Raw genomic sequence first — 18,344 nt, forward strand, 5'->3', positions numbered from 1 at the left:
GTTTTCCCTAGTTTCAATTGTTAATCGCGGTAAAAAAAAATCTATATATATATTTTTAAATGTATATCAATGTTCACAATGCCATGCCGATAATCGGAGGTAATCAAACAAAAAGTCATTGCATTTTTCGTGTTTATTAAAAAATGGTTGATAATGCGGTTAGACATAGGTTTTGATAAAGGTTCCATCTTAGGTTTTGATAAAAGTTAATTCTTAGCTGTTTAGACACTATACTAACGTAAACCTAATATACAAATAAACATTACGAAGGCAAAAGATGTCTTAAGGGGGAGTCCTCGGCGTATGGAATGGGTGGCCATCTTGCAACACAATTCTTATATTAAGTCATGTTCTTCACAAAACTTATTGTTTATTTTCTGAATCTTTGACAGACTTACAAACAACTATCCAAGAAGTCAACATAAACTTGATGGATATTTTGTTTTCATTTGATTTTAGGATGGTGTGAGTTAATGACTTTGGTAAAGCTATGAATCTCTGCCATGGAGTTTGTCCGAATCCCGAAAATGTCATCCAGGTATCAATCGTGTGTAGGTGAATGGTTTTATTTTACTTTAAAAAAAAAAAAGACTCCCCTCCAAGTCGGCTAAATATATATTGATGTTGTTGTCCAACAACGGATCTGGTGGTGGATACCCATTCAGGTTCAGCCCATGTGTCTAATTTCTAATCAAGTTCAAAAACCTTTATTGTCATCATACACAGCTGCGTATAACGAAATTGGTGAAATTGGTTTGAATTTACTTTCTTCCCTTGGTATTTTATTATTAAGAATTGTTTTTATCTGTGTGAATTTCATGGTTTAAAAAATAAACAATATTAAAAGAATGATACAACACTGGCATTGAACACTCGGAGAAGAAGGAAAAGACCAGCCCTTTCCGGTCATGTGACATTCTGTTGTATAGCTTTTGGCCGCGAACAATTTACTTTTCGCGCGTGTTTGTTAACTGCTATTCACGAGCACTTTCTTCCCGTTGCTTCTTAGCGTTCGTTATATTTGACCGTTGGCAACGGTATTTGCTTATAAGTAACAATATGTCTCACGCAGCCATAGATAGAAGACGTGACGGAAACAACACTGAGCTGGACCAAGATAGGTAATTCAACATTTAGCTTGTATGGACCTTGAAAGATTATGTTTTTCTTGACAAGAAAAGATCCATTTACATCTTGTATATGAATCACTTCACACAACTGTGTTAACTGTGTTATTATGTAGAGTTATCATTGCAATGTAATGCTGGTCAAACGTTGTTTTACTTGTTCTACTTTGTTTATCGAAAGCTTTAAGCCAAGGGTTGACTTAAACGGCCATGAGAGCTAGTCGATTAAATGGTCCTTAAATTTTCTCTGTTGTGTTCGTAGTTTCTGCTCATCGAGCATCGACCGTTCACCTGTTTGCAGAACGGACAGGGAATGCTGTGATTACCCCCACTAATCCGTGGCACTGAAAGAAACTTTGGCACAGTGGTACCTTGATATAACGATCTTAGTGCGTTGCGGGACTGAGCTCGAATGTCGATTTACTTGTATCAATCCAATATCCTGTTTTGGGTGTTTTTTCAGATGGTTGGGACATTAATTTATTTTTAATTCGCTATGTTGGGAAACATTCATTTGAGTTACGAGTAATTCGACATACAAGCTTAGTCCTAAAACAAATTAAGCTCATATCTCGAGGTACCACTGTGTATTACCTCTGCATTGTACAAAGAAGTATATTCCGAATATGGTCGCAACTTTGTGTACTTCACTGCCACCCAAAATGCACTCATGGGTCTCCCCTTCAAACTAAAATTGCACTGTCTGTAGGATTTACCGTCAGAAACCGCTTATCCGGCCGGCTAGGTATGACAACAACGTTGAGTATTGTAAACGTCGATCTTGAGTATTCACAAATCGACTTTGATTGGTCAATTCTAAAATTTAATAATGTGATAGATCCAGCGGCGGTCCGTGAATTTCCTAACGACGCCTTCAGCTATCTGAATCAATCCAACCATCAAAAACTATTTTATGGTTATAAAATCTAAACCGCAGCTACAGCTGTGACACATAAAAAGTGTCAGATGATTCTGAAGACTCAATGTCTCTTTTGCAATTATAGTCATAAGATTTAACAACATGCATCACAGAAGTCTAAACGTTATTTAGTCTCATAAAAATTTGTCTCAGTTCTCCAAACTATTGGTCTGTCGAATCTTCCCAAGAGAGTTTCGATGTGAAACATCCCGAGAAGCTGCGCTTCCCAAAACAATCCACAGTACCCAAGAGCGCTTGTTGTGATCCATCTTCAGAAACTGATGCTTCCCAAAACATTTTACCATTCTCTTGATGTGAACCACTGTCTCGAGAAGTCCAGGTGTGAAAGAGGAGTGACCTCCAAAGTTGTTTTGGTTAACTTTGGAGTGAGCATTTCTCTTGCAAGAGATCTATTAAAATGCCTTGTATTAATGTTAATAAATTTTATTGCAAGCACATATATATATTAATTATATTTCAAGCAAATTTATAATAATGATGAACCTAACAAAAAGCATCAATAATAACCTCACACAATTGGCACACAATTATTTAAGAATATAGCAACATTTAATTTGCCAAAATCCATCCTCCTTTCTTTCCTCTTCTATGGCCATCGAAGCTAATGCTGAAAGTCGAGCCTTTCCTGTCTTATTTCTGGGATACATTTATATTCAATTTAGTGCTGGAAATGTTTGTTCCTGTTTGTGACAGGCTTGCTTGCTTCGGATTTGTCCCACCTTTCTCAATGATAGATCACTACGGGATACCCATTGTAATTTTGATGCCTCGTACATATAATGAACAGCTGCTAAGCCTTGATAATATGGAGGCCAGCCCTGAAGCATATCGTCTAGCTTCGTGTTATAGTAAGTTACAGGTTGTTTTCGCCGACCACTGCATGTTTCTTGCATTAGCACTGCAGAGGCATACAGATTGTCAGTTTGACATGCACAAGAAGAACAATTTGCTGAATCTCCTGCAGCCAATGTCGGAGCTGTTTGCATTTCCTGTTTGATTGTTTCGAACCCAATTCTGGACTCATTAGTCCAGTTCAATGCCTCAGTGTTTGGTTATTGCCCTCCATTACTTCTCTCAAAGGTGCTGTTTTTAGAGCACATTCCATTAGCCCCCTTGACCTAAAGCCATCTAACACTTTTTCCCATGCATTATTACAAACCATGATATCTTAGTGCATTACCAACATTCACCTTGGAAACAGTGGTTCCAACTCTTTTCTGGTCATTGACTAAGTCTTCTTGTGTAGTTCTGGGCTGACACCTCACCTTTCAGCCACCACTCCGATTGCGATTGACTACAGTTTAGTTTCTCCCATTTTATGATTGCTCTAATAGTAAATCTTTTTTTTCACCAAGCTGCTTCGTAATTTCTCTATAGCCATTTTCCGCTTCCGGAATGTTGTGTCTGGTGCTCATGGACACCTCATTAATCTTGGCCATGTTACTAGTTTGTGTTCTTACTGATAAAATGGGGTGGACGGGTGTCCCTATGCAGCTAACGACTCAAAACGGGCATTTTATTATGGAGATGTACAGTTAAAGGAGGAGTTAAAGTTCTTTGAGGGTCAGAATTGCGGCTGATAGACAGGTCTTCAAATAATTATTTGCAGCTGAATCACAAAAATATATCGTTAAAAAATTTAAAAACATTTTCAATTCTCTCTCACAGTGGACATGCACTTATAAAAATATAAGAGCTTTCCGTGATTTCTAAGTGGGAGAACTTGCAATATAACAGTGTTCAAATACTGAAACTGACCATATACAGGGAGTGTATAATTATTAGGCACATGGGTATTTTGACCACATTCTCTTCATCCACGTTGTCTTATTCCAAGGTTCAAAATAGCTGCCCATGTGCTGAGAAAATTCTAGCGTGCAGTGCTCAAAATGCCACTTGGCACCAGTTTTGCCAACATTACTGGAGTGCCCAAAAGCCCAAGGTTTGCAATTCTCAGAGACATGGCCATGGTAAGAAATGCTGATAAACAACCACCACTGAACAAGACACACAAGCATAAATATCAAGACCTGGCCGAAACATTTTTCAAAACTGATTCTTCTAATATTTTTTGGACTGGGAGTGAGTCTTAATGCGGCCGTGGCTGGATCGGATGGCCAGAGACCTCCAGTCCAACTCGGACGCCAGCAAGGTGGAGGGTGGGGTACAGGTAAGGGCTGGTATAATCAAACTCAACTCCCAGTCCAATTGCCTGTTTTTGAAAGACACCTTTAAGCAGTGTTACAGGAAGTCTGCGACCTTCAAGCAAAACCTGATTTTTTTTATGCAGGACAATGCTCCATCACACACGTCCAAGTACTCCACAGTTTGACTAGTAAGAAAGGGCCCAAAAGAAGAAAAAAATACTAATGACATGGCCTTTTTGTCTCCCTGATTTCAATCACATTGAGTACATGTGGTCCCTGCATGCAATGTTTGTCTTGAACAGATTAAAACACTGACAGAATCCATGGATGTGAGGCTTTTGAGTGCCGTTGTATAGAAAGGAAGCTATATTGATCCCTGATTTGCTTGTAAATGTCAGAACTGTATATTTGTGAATGTGGAGCTGAGAACTGGGCGATAAAACGATCACAATAATTACGGTCACATTTTTGCCAATAATAGTAAATATTTCAATCAAATTAATTGATTTCGACTGTAATTTCTCCACAACGAATGGGGTCGCTGATGTGACATGTACACTAGTTCAAGATCTATGTTCCCTAGACCAGTGATTTTCAACCACTGTGCCGCGGCACACTAGTGTGCTGTGAGAGATCGTCAGGTGTGCCGTGAGAAATTATCCAATATCCTTTTTTTTAAATTAACATTTATTAATAGTTTTCTGCAAATATGATGTCATTGTCCAGTGTCCGTGCTGTAAAGGCTGGCAGCGTAATGTAATATTTGTCCGTGTGGCAACACGTAGTTGATTGCCTCGTTCCGCCAAGAAAATTAGTGATGCACCTAAGAGGCCGTGGTGACAGTCATGGAGAAGTTTTTAAAAAGGACAACTGCAAACTCCGAACTGGGCCCTGGACAAGATTCTGACCCGGATAAAGGCCCTAGTATGAGTGGTGGAGAAAAGAAAGCAAAGACGGTGAGCTCAAGGCAATATAGTGAAAGCTATCTTTCGTTTGGATTTACTTTCACCGGGGATGAGACGACACCTATTCCGTTATGCCTGGTGTGTGGCGAGAAGCTATCCAACAGCGCCATGGTGCCAAGCAAGCTTAAACGCCATCTCCAAACGAAACACCCGTCGCTTCAAAACAAGCCGATAGACTATTTTGTTCGCCTGCATGTAAACACAGAGAAACAGGCAACGTTTATGAGAAAAACCACAAAGGTAAATGAGAAAGCGCTCAAAGCTATTTACCTAGTCGCCGAACTTGTTGCTAAATCAAAAAAGCCGCACACTGTGGCAGATACATTAATACTACCTGCCTGTAAAGCCATTGTCAACGAGTAGCTCGGCCCTGATGCGGCTAAAGACATAGATAAAGTCCCGCTTTCTGATAACACAATTGCCAGGCGTATTGATGACATGTCTACAGACATCGAAAGCCATGTTTTGGAAAAGATACGCATCAGTAGGAAATTTGCGTTGCAAGTTGACGAGTCTACGGATATTAGTGGACATTCTCAGCTCTTGGCCAATGTGCCTTTTGTGGATGGTGATGCCATTAGAGAAAACTTCCTATTTTGCAAGACACTGCCAGTGTGTATGAGCTGCGAGAGGAACTTAAAATGTTTCTGACAAATGAGAGGTCTGATTACTCAAATCTGTTTGCAAGTGATGAGTGGTGCGCAAAGTTGGCATACCTGGCTGATATATTTCATCATCTTAATGAACTGAACACAAGGATGCAGGGCCGAAATGAAAACCTGCTTACAAGCACAGATAAAATAAATGGATTCCGTTTAAAGGTGCACCTCTGGCAACAACATGTGCAACGTGCCAACCTGGAGATGTTCCCACTCACAGACAAACAGCAAAGCAACACTGCTGCACTGTCTGAGGTAATAGGTAAACATTTGAAAAGTCTTGAGGAGAAGTTGTCATTTTATTTCTCTTCAGCCTCCACTGAATGCTTTGACTGGGTTAGGGACCCATACAGCTCGGCATCAGTTGTTGGAAAGGACATGACTTTACAAGAGCAGGAGGAACTAACTGAACTGAAACAGGATCGTGGTTTAAAACTAAGATTTGCTGATCTTCCTTTGGACAGTTTTTGGTTGACTGCTGCCAAGGAGTTCCCCATTCTGGCCAACAAAGCTGTTCTGACATTGCTCCCATTTTCCACAACATATCTGTGTGAGCTGAGCTTTTCAAGCCTAACTGCTATAAAAACTAAAAACAGAGAGAGACTGAGAGCTGTTGAAGAAGAGCTTGGTGTGTGTCTTTCTTCTATTCCTGCCAGGATATCGGCTTTGTGTTCATCTAAACAGGCCCAGGTTTCACACTGACTGAGTATAAATAAATTGAAAAATTATATTGTAATTAAATATACTATACAGAGTGTCATTTTGTAAAATTTTTGGTTAGTGGTGTGCCACTAATTTTTCCAATGTAAAAAAACGTGCCGTGGCTCAAAAAAGGTTGAAAAACACTGCCCTAGACGAGGATGGTGAACAAACAGCTATTTTTAGCATGGTTAACAATTCAATGGCTAAAACAGAGCATAAAAGCAAAAGGACTATAACAGGACAACACCCAGCCGACCCACTAAAAGATCCAAATGAAGTCTCCATCTTTTTCTTTTTTTTAAATGCTTTTTCACAAACAGTATTTGTTTTTTAAAAAAAAAAAATCATAACCTAGTGTCCTGATTTCAGGACAGACTGCAATTCTTTTCTTACTTTATTTGAAGGAGTTTCCCTATTTCATGCAAATGTTATGGAAACATTGCAAAATTCTAAATCTTTTTAACTAGTGTTAAAATGAATTTTCATTTATTTAAAAAATGAATGGCCATGTGAAATACTTTTACATTATTTCTTTTTATGAGGCTGAATGCAATGGTGGTGTCCTGATTGTTTTATTTCATATTGCACAGCAACTTTTGGTTTGAAGACAAATTCATTAAAAAAAATTAATTTAGGTATTATTCATTAGGGTTAGGGTTTTTACGGTGTAATGATAAAATATTTTTTTAACAAAACAACTAAAATACTTAAAATCATTTATGTTCTCTTAAAGTATGGTAACAGTTACTTTCATAATTCAGTAATGAAGTAATTTATATCCTTATTCACCGAAATTTGACTTTTCACACTTTAAAGAAACAAGATGCCATAAATATCTATCAATTGATAAGAAAATGTGTATTGTTATGACAAGCACTTGTGGATACAATTAATTTTCTATGTTGAGATACCACCATAGTTGTTTTTTGTACCTGGAATCAATTTCATTGATGTGAAACCATGAGTAATGAGATTCAATTGCTATTCTAGTCTACATTTAAGCACACATGATGCTTCTTTTTCTACCCCCTAAGATTTTTTTTTTGCACTCTAGGTCTCATTGGCCATCACGTTCGTCGCTATGCAGGAAACGTGGGATTGACGGAAGTTTGCGGTCTAGGAGAGATGATGTTGATTGTGATAATGAAGATGACTCTTACACAAACAACAGAAGTGCCAGGTAAGACAGTGTTTGTTACCAGAGGTGTATGCCATTAACTGTGAGAAGATTAATAAAAGTTAAAACAGTTGTACCTTAAATTACGATGCCATTATATTCCGAACGGCCGAATGTAATGTGAAAAGGAATGCGAGTTCTTACTATACAGTAATCCCTCGATTATTGTGACTTCACTCATTGAGAATTCACCACATTGCGATTTTTTTCTTCTCTGCTATAAATTATTTTTTTAAAAGTTCTCAATCGGCAGACGTGAATATTGCGCCCAAAATGGCGGAGGTCAGGAAGGAGGGTTTTTTTTTTTCGTAACTCGAGCGAACCCTTCCCATTGAAATGAACTATGAAAACAAATTAATTCGTTCCAACCCTCTGAAAAAGCACCAAAAACAGGATATTGGATTGGAAAAAAATGTTTTATTTCTTTTAAGTCGCCATATAGTGACAACGTAATAAATAACGAGTGGTTTAATTGTACTAAAATGTGTTTAATAAAAGTAAAATTAGATGCATTTCGTAGAGGGTAGAGACATAGACGGGGGCGGAAGGGGTCGCAGGGATATTCGGGGGCACTTTATCCACGGCACTCGTAAACGAACAAACACATTTAAATTCACTTGGATAAACATATACAGACACTCAACGTTTAATGTAACTTCACACCAAACTGAATTCTAATTTTGTTTTATTGCTTTTTACCTTAGTTCTAAGGGGTGACCCCACCCAGAAAAGAAAAAAAGTTAAGTTTGACATGCTGAGTTAATATGCGCTTTTTGTGTTTAAGTAAACATGATCCAGATTTTCGTCCTCATGTTGGACATTTCATGTGCTGGTAAAATTTGATCGTATCTCGGGCAAATCTAAATTATGCGCGTATAAGACATACCCTGGATTCAGTCATCAATTTATTTAGCGACAAATACGGCTTATGCGAGAAAATACGGCAACTGCTGACAAAAATTGATAATTAAATATGTTGGCAACAAATTTACTTATGAGTTTATCGATTAGTTGTTGTAGCCATCCTGCAGACAAACTTCAAATTGTGTGACAAATAAGAGGCTGGTGTTCGGGTTAAAAAAATTTGGCACGGGCCCCCCGTGCTGTATAACGTTATATAAAGTGGATTTGCTTTGTCCATTTTCTTCCCTCTCTAGTTTTACCACTCCAGAAAGCAGATGCCAAGTGTCCCGCTGTGCTCAACGGGCTGACTGGGGCAGCCAGGTGGAGGAAGATGAGATGAGGAGGCATGTGCAGAAAGATTTGCAGCGGTAACATTCTGCTTCTCCTGATTATTAACCTTAGTTTCACTCATGTTTTTCATGCCTGTTTGGTATATATTTAGTTTAGGACTAGAGGGATTGGATAACTTTATTCATCCCGTATTTGGGAAATTACATTGTGGCAGTAGCAAGAGGGTGATTAGACAAAACAGCAAAGCAAAAGAACAAAGTACAAAGCAAATCAAAGTAAACGGAATCATCAAATCATTAAGACATAAAAGCAGCAAAAACACAAAACGAGCAAGAGTGGACGGAGCTACCACGGCCGCCGGCTGCCGCTTAAACAGCGCCATTTTTGTTGCGGTAGCTAAAACAGACTTAAAAAGACGTTGTAAAGTTGGACAAAAACTGGAACCACTCACAGGAAGTCTTCCACGAGATGGGGAACATCTACAGACTGTGACCGATGTAGAGAAGATGCTGAGTCACTCTTCCAAGCTTATCCACACAGTTCCTCAGTAGTCTGACGGCTGACCTATCTTAGGACTTAGATGGTTGCGCCCTGACCTCGCTAAGATGTTTGCGCCCTGAACTCGCTAAGATGGTTTCGCCCTGAACTCGCTAAGATGGCCGTGCCCCGACCTCGCTAAAATGGCCGTGCCCCGACCTCGCTAAAATGGCCGTGCCCCGACCTAGCATAAATGGTTGCGCCCCGACCTCGCTATAATGTCCGTGCCCCGCGCAAGAAGTAAGGGGAACGTTTTGCGCTTTATGCCAGAATGAATTTAATCCAGACGTCAAAATCCATTTTGTTTAGCGTTTTATCTGTTTATTGTTTCTCGATTTTGAAATAAATTTCAATATTGGCATTTGCCTGCGTCATGACCCCGCGGCGCACGCAACAACGCCATTTTGTCGTATGGTCATCGTGTCGCGGCGCCGTCAACTTGCAGTTTTATGCAAGTGGTGATTTTATGGGCATTATAAGCCCTACTCTCGATTCAGTCAGTTTTTTCCTGGACAAAAGCGGCTTACATGCGAGTAAATGCGGTAGGTGTTCTGGTGATTGTTTGTCCAAGAGTAGGGAGAAGGCGTTCCCTACCTTATTATGTAAACAGCAGCAGCTGATCATTCACGACTATCACCCTGGTCAGAAAGAAGGGCTGCATCTCACTGATGTGAATTCTATGTTTGGGGAATGGTTTCCATCCATAACAGTGCTTGTGATATACCATCTTTCATTCACAAACCCTATTTTCACACCTATAGGGTGCACTTGAAAATCTAATTCTTTCTCTAAAATGGTTGATGCGCCCAATTGGTCGCTGTGCCTTTGTGACGATACAAGACTTTTGCCACGCTTTTATGCTAATTTCTGGGTGAAGTATTCACTCATTTCCCATGTTCAATCATTTCTAAATCACTTTTTTCAGTTACAGGAGGAGGATACTTGCAGAAGATTTCACTCAAAGAGAAAGGAAGGTGTCTTCGGGCTCTTCTGAAAGGTATAACACGTGTCAAGGCTAACAATACATGAGGAACTGCCAACAATTTCAGGAGTATTCTTGTCCCATTTTCGGAGTGAATGTGTTTCACGCAATATAAAAAAATAAGCGCAGGACACGTTTTTCATTAATTAAAACATTGTTTTTGCAAACTATTGAAAAAGTATAGCATAGTGAAAATAAGTGGTACTCGGACGATTCGCCGACGGACGTTTATTGATATAAAGACTTGCCAGTGCTGTGTACGCCTACTTCCTTTAGAACAAACCCCGGAAATTATAGGATTTTTTTCAAAACAAAAGACTGGTCATTAAGTTAGCCTTAACAATCTTACTTCCCTTAACGAAAACAAAAATGTTAAAGGGATAGAGGCTACCAATGCAATTAATTCTGAATCGATTGCAAAGCTGAAGTTGCCCAAGACAAATCAATTGTCAAAACTTGTAAATTTATATTTGTTTTATTGTTCCTACGTTATGGAGTTTTTATATTGATTTGGCTGATCCCAGCCGCAACGTAGTGAATCCGCAAAAGTGGATCTGTGACGTGGATAATATTACGGTACCTACCCAAATTTAATTCTGATCCACCCATGAATAATGGAGAATATCCAGTTTAATTTATATCCTCGCCAAAAACAAAGCAAGCTCTTTTTTTTAAATACTAGTGTGGTATAAAAACATTTTATTTATTGAATCGTGGCTCAAAATGTGTTTGTGAATCATTACAACAGTACTTTTGAATATAAATATGTTCATTAATATGTACTGTCCCTTATCAAATAAATCATCAGTCCTGAGAGCACACTATTTGTCCAGTTCAGTTACCGTATTTTCACACCCATTAAACACTGTGATAGTACGCATTCTCATTTGCAGGTATATTTTCAGTTTTTTGTTACTACGTTGGGCGCTTATTCAGAAAAGGCGCTAACATGACACTAGGCTAGCGTATGTTATGATAGCCGCTGCCTACCTATGTTAGGCTAGCCGCTAGCGTGTTTTTTAAAGACAACAGGGGCAAAACTAAGTTTGATAATGCTTTATTGAGGTAAAAGTTGCACTGAGAGTTGGCCGTTTAACATGCTAGGCTCTACTCTCGGTCAGAGCTGTGTACAATTTATTCCATATCGTTGCGTGACTCGTGCAACGCTGCCTATCCGAACTACTATGTTGGCCATCCGTTAGCAAAGCTGTTAAATTTTGTTCGATCCATGGCTTCAGTCCATTTTCCAAGTGTTCACACCCGCGTTCTGTTGTCACACACCCGTGTTCTGTTGTCATTCACGTCAGGCACTTCCTTCCTCTGTATAGCTCTAATGTGCTGTTTCTTTGAGTATTGAGGGTGTTTTTGTGGGTTAAAAGCGAGCACACGGAAATAAAATGCCGTTTACCGTAATGCTTGGGATGCGCGGGGAGGCTATTTTTAGGGTGAACTTCCACTGGGTTGATCGCAATAAGTTGTGTGCCGGCAAGAAATAAAACCAATCACTCAAGCGGTCAGGGCCATTTAAAAAATGTAATTTAGTGCCCAGACAAGGCGCACCGACCGATTGGGCGCATTGTCCATGTTAGAATTTTTTTATAGACTTATAAGTGCGCCCTATAGGTGTGAAAATACGGTACTTGTTCCCTTAATAATGTTTTGTGATACATTTTTAGCTGATTTGTGATTTTTGTTAATTGTTCAAACTTTTTTGGCATTATAGCAGTCCTTGTCTATCATTGTTAAATAATTTATTTTAATGTTTCTGTAGCTGTGATTCCAAAGAGGGCGACAACGTAGAGATGGATGAAGCGGTGTTGCTACGACGACAGAAACAGATCAACTATGGCAAGAATACACTGGCATATGATCGGTATATAAAGGAAGTTCCGAAGTAAGATGACACAACCATATCATAGCTTTAATTTGCAATACAAACAGTGAATGTTTCCTCATGGGTCCTTAAAAACCCTCAACACCAAGTTGTGAGTTCGGTAGCTGAGCCATTTCACATCAAATTTACACCAAAGAGTACATAGTTGAAGCATATCAATACGGTTGTCCTGAGAAAACCAATGTTAATATTTGGTAGGGTCACCTTTCAAAATTCAACTCCCACCTCTGACAGCGGTCCTTTTGTGTCCCTGAAGACGGGCCAGACATTGAATCTAAGTGGCAGATGTTCCCCGCCTCTGTTGCCGAGCTCATAAACCAGCGGTGCAGCCGCAAGGTCGTCGATGCCCTTTCGTGTCGGCAACACCAGAACCTGCTGGTGGACTCAGTCAGGCTGAAGGAGTCCTTTATACATTTATTACCACACTGCAGGATGGGGAGTGCTCTAACAGCTGTCCTTTCACTGTCTGTTCCTTGCAACAACTCCCAGTACGAACCGTTGTCAGAGAGGCTTGTTGACTGACACGTCTAGACATCTTTAGGGCAAAGTCTCTATGACGGTGGTCTCAAACCGGTTCCACATAGGGCCGCAGTGGGTCCTGGTTTTTGTTCCAACCGATCCAGTGCCGACATTTTAACCAATCAGGTGTCTTTAAAATAAGTAGCACCTGACTCTAATTAACTGATTGCACTTGCAAAAGGTATCCTTGTTGAGTTGGAATGCAAACCTGCACCCACTGCGGCCCTTTGAGGACCGGTTTGAGACCACTGCTCTATGACAAGGATGAAGGCTATGTATTTTTAAGTATTGAAACATTCTTTTTGGTTACTCAAGAAGCATGGCAGTAAACATGAACATTTTAGATTAAGATACTGAATATTGAATACTGCCATAGACTGAATCTGCAAAGTGGTGATCGATGACCGTTTGTATGCAGGAAATAATAAAAATATAAGAAAACTTTATTTCACCACAACACCGAACCAAATAAAAACAGATAAAAAAAGCACCACAGTTAAAAAATCTCTGAAGGTGTTCCTCTCGTCCAAATCGCCCGCTCCCTTTTTTTTTTTTATCCACTTTCGGTGCAATGTGGCCTTGTGGTGCATTTAAGGGTGCCAATGGGTGATGGGTCTGAACTGCACCGCACCAGGGTTGCAAAGTCGGGCGTCTGGCCTTTTTGAAAGATGGGTTCCTACTGAGCATGGCTCGCGTGATGACTACAGAAAGTTACAGAGTTTATGGCAAGCGTTGCAGCATTTTCTTGTGATAAATGTATATTCTATGCCTCTTTTAATGTTCCAGATTTGTACAGATTTTTCGTGAGGTTAGATGTGAAATTTCCATATATCTGGCATTAATTTTAGTTTTAAGTGCTCTTGAAAGGGTATTCAAAAATCTTAAATTTCCCTCATTGTAACTTGCAAAAACCCTGTTACTCGCTCGGGTTACTAATGTTGCATTCTCTGTGTTGTACCTGCTTACATTTCAGATGGCATTTAAATTACAGTTGGGTAACTTTAGCTGATTTTGCTACCTTTTCCAGGCACATGAGACAACCAGGTGTTCATCCAAAGACTCCCAATAAATTCAGGAAATACAGTCGGCGTTCCTGGGACCAGCAAATCAAACTATGGAAGGTCAAACTTCATGCCTGGGACCCCCCAGCTAAAGAGGGAGAAGTCAGTGCTAATGTGTAGGTTCATTTCTAACTTAAAATTAATAAGACAAAATGATTTTCATTCTTAATACATGTAGTGACATTATCTTGCAGTGAGGAGCTCTGTCTTGAGGATATTATGGACATAGAGCTTGATGTTCCTCTTTTATCAGCTTCTGGTAATGGTACATGCTTGTTCAGCACACACAGCCTGTCACTTAAGGTGAGATGCGTTTTTGTTTTTTTTTTACTAGTGAATTTCGTTAAATGTTTGTCAAATTCATTCTTTTATGTCCAAGCATCAAAATAACTGAATTCATAAAACTTGACAATTTGAACCAATATTAATATATATCCATATATTCAAATACAGTGGTGGGCCGTGCATTTCACACTTAGGCCTTCAGTAGCGCTCTCTCTCTCTCTTTCTGTCGCTGTCGCTTGCTCTCTCTCTCACTCTCTCTGTCGCGCTCTCGCACTACGTCTCTCGCTTCCTCCTCCCCCTCCTATCTCTTCCTTCGTTAAAGACGCTCTGCTGCGTATTTAGTGATGTCACTGATTTTGTTGGAAGAACAGGAGGCGGAGGAAAAGGGGTCAAGGTGAAAGAAAAAATAATTTCATAGTCCCCATTTAGAGGGACTTTTAGGAGGAGCAAAAACTCATCACTGCCACGATTAAGAAGGGAAGTTATTGACCTCGGCCAGGTCTTGCCCCCCCCTCCTCTCTCTCACTTCCCCCTCCTCTCTTTATCCCCTCCCCCTCTCTTACCCTTCCTCTCTCCCCCTATTCTCTCTCTCCCCCTTCTATCTCTTTCCCCTCGTCCTTCAATCCCCCCTCTCTCTTCCCCTCCCCCTCCTCTCTCTCTTCCCCCTCTCCCTCTATCTCTATCTCCATTTCTCGCTCTCCATCTCTCCTTTGCTATCTCCATCTCTCTCTCGCTATCTCCATCCCTCTCTCTTTGCTATCTCCATCCCTCTCTCTCGCTATCTCCATCCCTCTCTCTCGCTATCTCCATCCCTCTCTCTCGCTATCTCCATCCCTCTCTCTCTCTCGCTATCTCCATCCCTCTCTCTCTCTCGCTATCTCCATCCCTCTCTCTCTCTCTCGCTATCTCCATCCCTCTCTCTCTCTCTCGCTATCTCCATCCCTCTCTCTCTCTCTCTCACTATCTCCATCCCTCTCTCTCGCTATCTCCATCCCTCTCTCTCGCTATCTCCATCCCTCTCTCTCTCGCTATCTCCATCCCTCTCTCTCTCGCTATCTCCATCCCTCTCTCTCTCGCTATCTCCATCCCTCTCTCTCTCTCTCGCTATCTCCATCCCTCTCTCTCTCTCTCGCTATCTCCATCCCTCTCTCTCTCTCTCGCTATCTCCATCCCTCTCTCTCTCTCTCTCTCGCTATCTCCATCCCTCTCTCTCTCTCTCGCTATCTCCATCCCTCTCTCTCGCTATCTCCATCCCTCTCTCTCTCTCTCGCTATCTCCATCTCTCTCTCTCTCTCTCTCGCTATCTCCATCCCTCTCTCTCTCTCGCTATCTCCATCCCTCTCTCTCTCTCTCTCTCTCCATCCCTCTCGCTATCTCCATCCCTCTCTCTCTCTCTCTCTCTCTCGCTATCTCCATCCCTCTCTCTCTCTCTCTCTCGCTATCTCCATCCCTCTCTCTCTCTCTCTCGCTATCTCCATCCCTCTCTCTCTCTCTCTCGCTATCTCCATCCCTCTCTCTCTCTCGCTATCTCCATCTCTCTCTCTCTCTCTCTCCATCCTTCTCTTTCTCTCTCGCTATCTCTCTCTCTCGCTATCTCCATCCCTCGCTCTCTCTCTCTCGCTATCTCCATCCCTCGCTCTCTCTCTCGCTATCTCCATCCCTCGCTCTCTCTCTCTCTCGCTATCTCCATCCCTCGCTCTCTCTCTCTCGCTATCTCCATCCCTCGCTCTCTCTCTCTCTCGCTATCTCCATCCCTCGCTCTCTCTCTCTCTCTCTCGCTATCTCCATCCCTCGCTCTCTCTCTCTCTCGCTATCTCCATCCCTCGCTCTCTCTCTCTCTCGCTATCTCCATCCCTCGCTCTCTCTCTCTCTCGCTATCTCTATCCCTCGCTCTCTCTCTCACTATCTCTATCCCTCGCTCTCTCTCTCGCTATCTCCATCCCTCGCTCTCTCTCTCTCTCTCGCTATCTCCATCCCTCGCTATCTCTCTCTCGCTATCTCGCTATCTCTCTCTCGCTATCTCTCTCTCGCTCTCTCTCGCTATCTCTCTCTCGCCATCTCCGTCTCTCTCTCTCTCTCTCGCCATCTCCGTCTCTCTCTCTCTCTCGCCGTCTCTCTCTCTCTCTCGCCATCTCTCTCTCTCTCTCACCATCTCCATCTGTCTCTCTCTCTCTCTCTCTCTCTCTCTCTCTCTCTCTCTCTCTCTCTCTCTCACCATCTCCATCTGTCTCTCTCTCTGTCTCTCGCCATCTCCACCTCGAACTTGATGACCACGTTGTCGGCGGCTGAGTGGTAATAAATAAACAGCATATTGTCACTACTCCCGAAACTGCTGTCGTTCATGACCAGTTTGTCACTAATTCTAACACAACCCTTCAAATCGGTTTTTTTATTAGAAATTCTTACTAAGTTTCTCTGACCTCTGGGGTCATAAAACATTTTGGAAAACGTATTCACTTGCGTAATTATTGAAAAAGTATTAGTTATGTTTATTAGCTACTGGAAAAACTGCAAAATAGGTCTTGAAAGATCTTTAAATGTGCTTGTATTTCATCATTTAAAAGGTGTAAACCCCATTCCAATTACACTCCAATAACCAAAAAATGTCACTTCTGATACGACCTCATGTTTGCCTGATTGGACTTGTACTGTTTTTTTATTTATTAATTGTTTTTCCTTGCCCTTTGCAATCGAGAACCGGCTAACGTTTACAACAGGTCCTCACAAAGCGATGAACCCATTTTATTCATCGAAACTAGTGTGTTCTTGCATAAGCAAGCCTTTATAACAAAGCCTTCTCTTTTTCAACATAACTCCTTTTTTTTCAGGATGACTGTGCAGGAACGCCAAGCAAAATGCAGAAGACTGAAAGTACAGTTGAGCTTGACATGGCGTAGGTCATTGCTCCCCCATACATATATACACATACACACACACACACACACACACACACATACACATACATACACACACATACATACACACATACATACACACACACATACACACACAGTTCAATTGGCTCATTTCGGTGTGTATAGAAGCACTTCAAATGCATGCAATAAATAAAAATGTTTACCTTTTTAATCTAGTAAAATGTGATTTCATTGAACAAAAAGTGGGAGGATGCTGGGTTATTTTTCAAACTTTTTTAAAAAAAAATAGAAATGTAATTGTTTAAATGAGAATATGAAAAAATAAAAAAATGTTACACAACTCTTGTTTCAATTTATCTTGAATAGGTTTGTGGAAAACCCTTCAGTGAAAAGCAGTTTATATGCGCAAAATCAATAGTCTTCACAATTTTCTTTCATTTCTTGCTTGTTTATGAACCATATTGACTATGTATTGGCATTACTTTGACAGTTGTTTAAATTTAGATGTACAGTGTTCCCTCGCTTAGCGCGGTTATTGGGCACCGGGACCCCCCGCAATAAGTGCATTTCCGCGAAGTAGGGGTACCCCTTCAAAAATGCTTAAAGAAACGTCTAACACGTGCACAAAAGCACCACCAAGCAAAAACATCATAGTAGTCCATATGGGGGATCTTCAGTTTTTTTTGCACGTAAGAAACATCGTTATTGGGATTTGTGAACATTGTTTTTTTTGGGCGGTGAAGATGTGCCTGTAAACAGCCATGACGTCATCAATGCGATTCCTGAACTCTCACCATGTTATTGACCATTTATTTGATGCAATTACTAATTCTTATTTAATATTTTGTTTCCACCTCTTGTAAAATGATGTAATTTATAATTTTAATTAATATCTTTACTTTTTATTTTTATTTTCCTGTACTCCCTGTGCGCCTGTACATCTATATCAGGGGGCAGTTTTATTATTTTTTTGCTGTTCTATCGAATAGTAGCGCTCACCTATACGCTAGCCAGATGCCACCCCCAAGAATTGGTTCGAGCTATTGATATCACATATAGAATGCGAGATGGTAAACGGCATAAAAGATTTTACGCCATTAAATTACTCGGGACACACTGAATTATGGGTGAATTAAAAATAGTTCACTTTATAACATCTGTGTAAACGTTATTATATTTTAAGATAAATATTGAATACATTTTATAAATTATTCTTAAGAATTTAGTCAAATGCTCGAACGTCTAGCGCTCTCTGAACTTAGGACAATCAATACGCATT

General features: G+C 40.6%; 1 protein-coding gene across 2 annotated transcripts; it reads left to right on the top strand.

Moving 5' to 3' along the window:
- The first annotated feature begins 890 nt into the window (after positions 1–890).
- Positions 891–17,369, top strand: slbp (stem-loop histone mRNA binding protein). 2 transcript variants are annotated; one of them, XM_077733640.1, is made up of 8 exons: positions 891–1,121; positions 7,595–7,720; positions 8,875–8,988; positions 10,380–10,445; positions 12,202–12,324; positions 13,871–14,020; positions 14,099–14,207; positions 17,018–17,369. In XM_077733640.1, exons 1-8 carry the CDS (start codon positions 1,060–1,062, stop codon positions 17,084–17,086), a joined length of 819 nt encoding a protein of 272 aa, XP_077589766.1. In that variant the 5' UTR covers positions 891–1,059; the 3' UTR covers positions 17,087–17,369. The 2 variants fall into 2 exon arrangements, with proteins under 2 accessions (XP_077589766.1, XP_077589765.1); XM_077733639.1 differs by having other exon boundaries at positions 892–1,121; positions 10,374–10,445; positions 17,018–17,366.
- The last annotated feature ends 975 nt before the right edge of the window (positions 17,370–18,344 follow it).

Source organism: Stigmatopora nigra, chromosome 14 (genome assembly GCF_051989575.1).
Source record: "Stigmatopora nigra isolate UIUO_SnigA chromosome 14, RoL_Snig_1.1, whole genome shotgun sequence".
NCBI lineage: Eukaryota > Metazoa > Chordata > Actinopteri > Syngnathiformes > Syngnathidae > Stigmatopora > Stigmatopora nigra.

Coding starts and splice junctions, on each gene's coding strand:
- slbp (XM_077733639.1), top strand. CDS start 1,060: ATGTCTCACGCAGCCATAGATAGAAGACGTGACGGAAACAACACTGAG. Junction 8,989..10,373: donor GTGCAGAAAGATTTGCAGCG/GTAACATTCTGC, acceptor CACTTTTTTCAG/TTACAGGAGGAGGATACTTG. Junction 14,208..17,017: donor CACACAGCCTGTCACTTAAG/GTGAGATGCGTT, acceptor CTTTTTTTTCAG/GATGACTGTGCAGGAACGCC.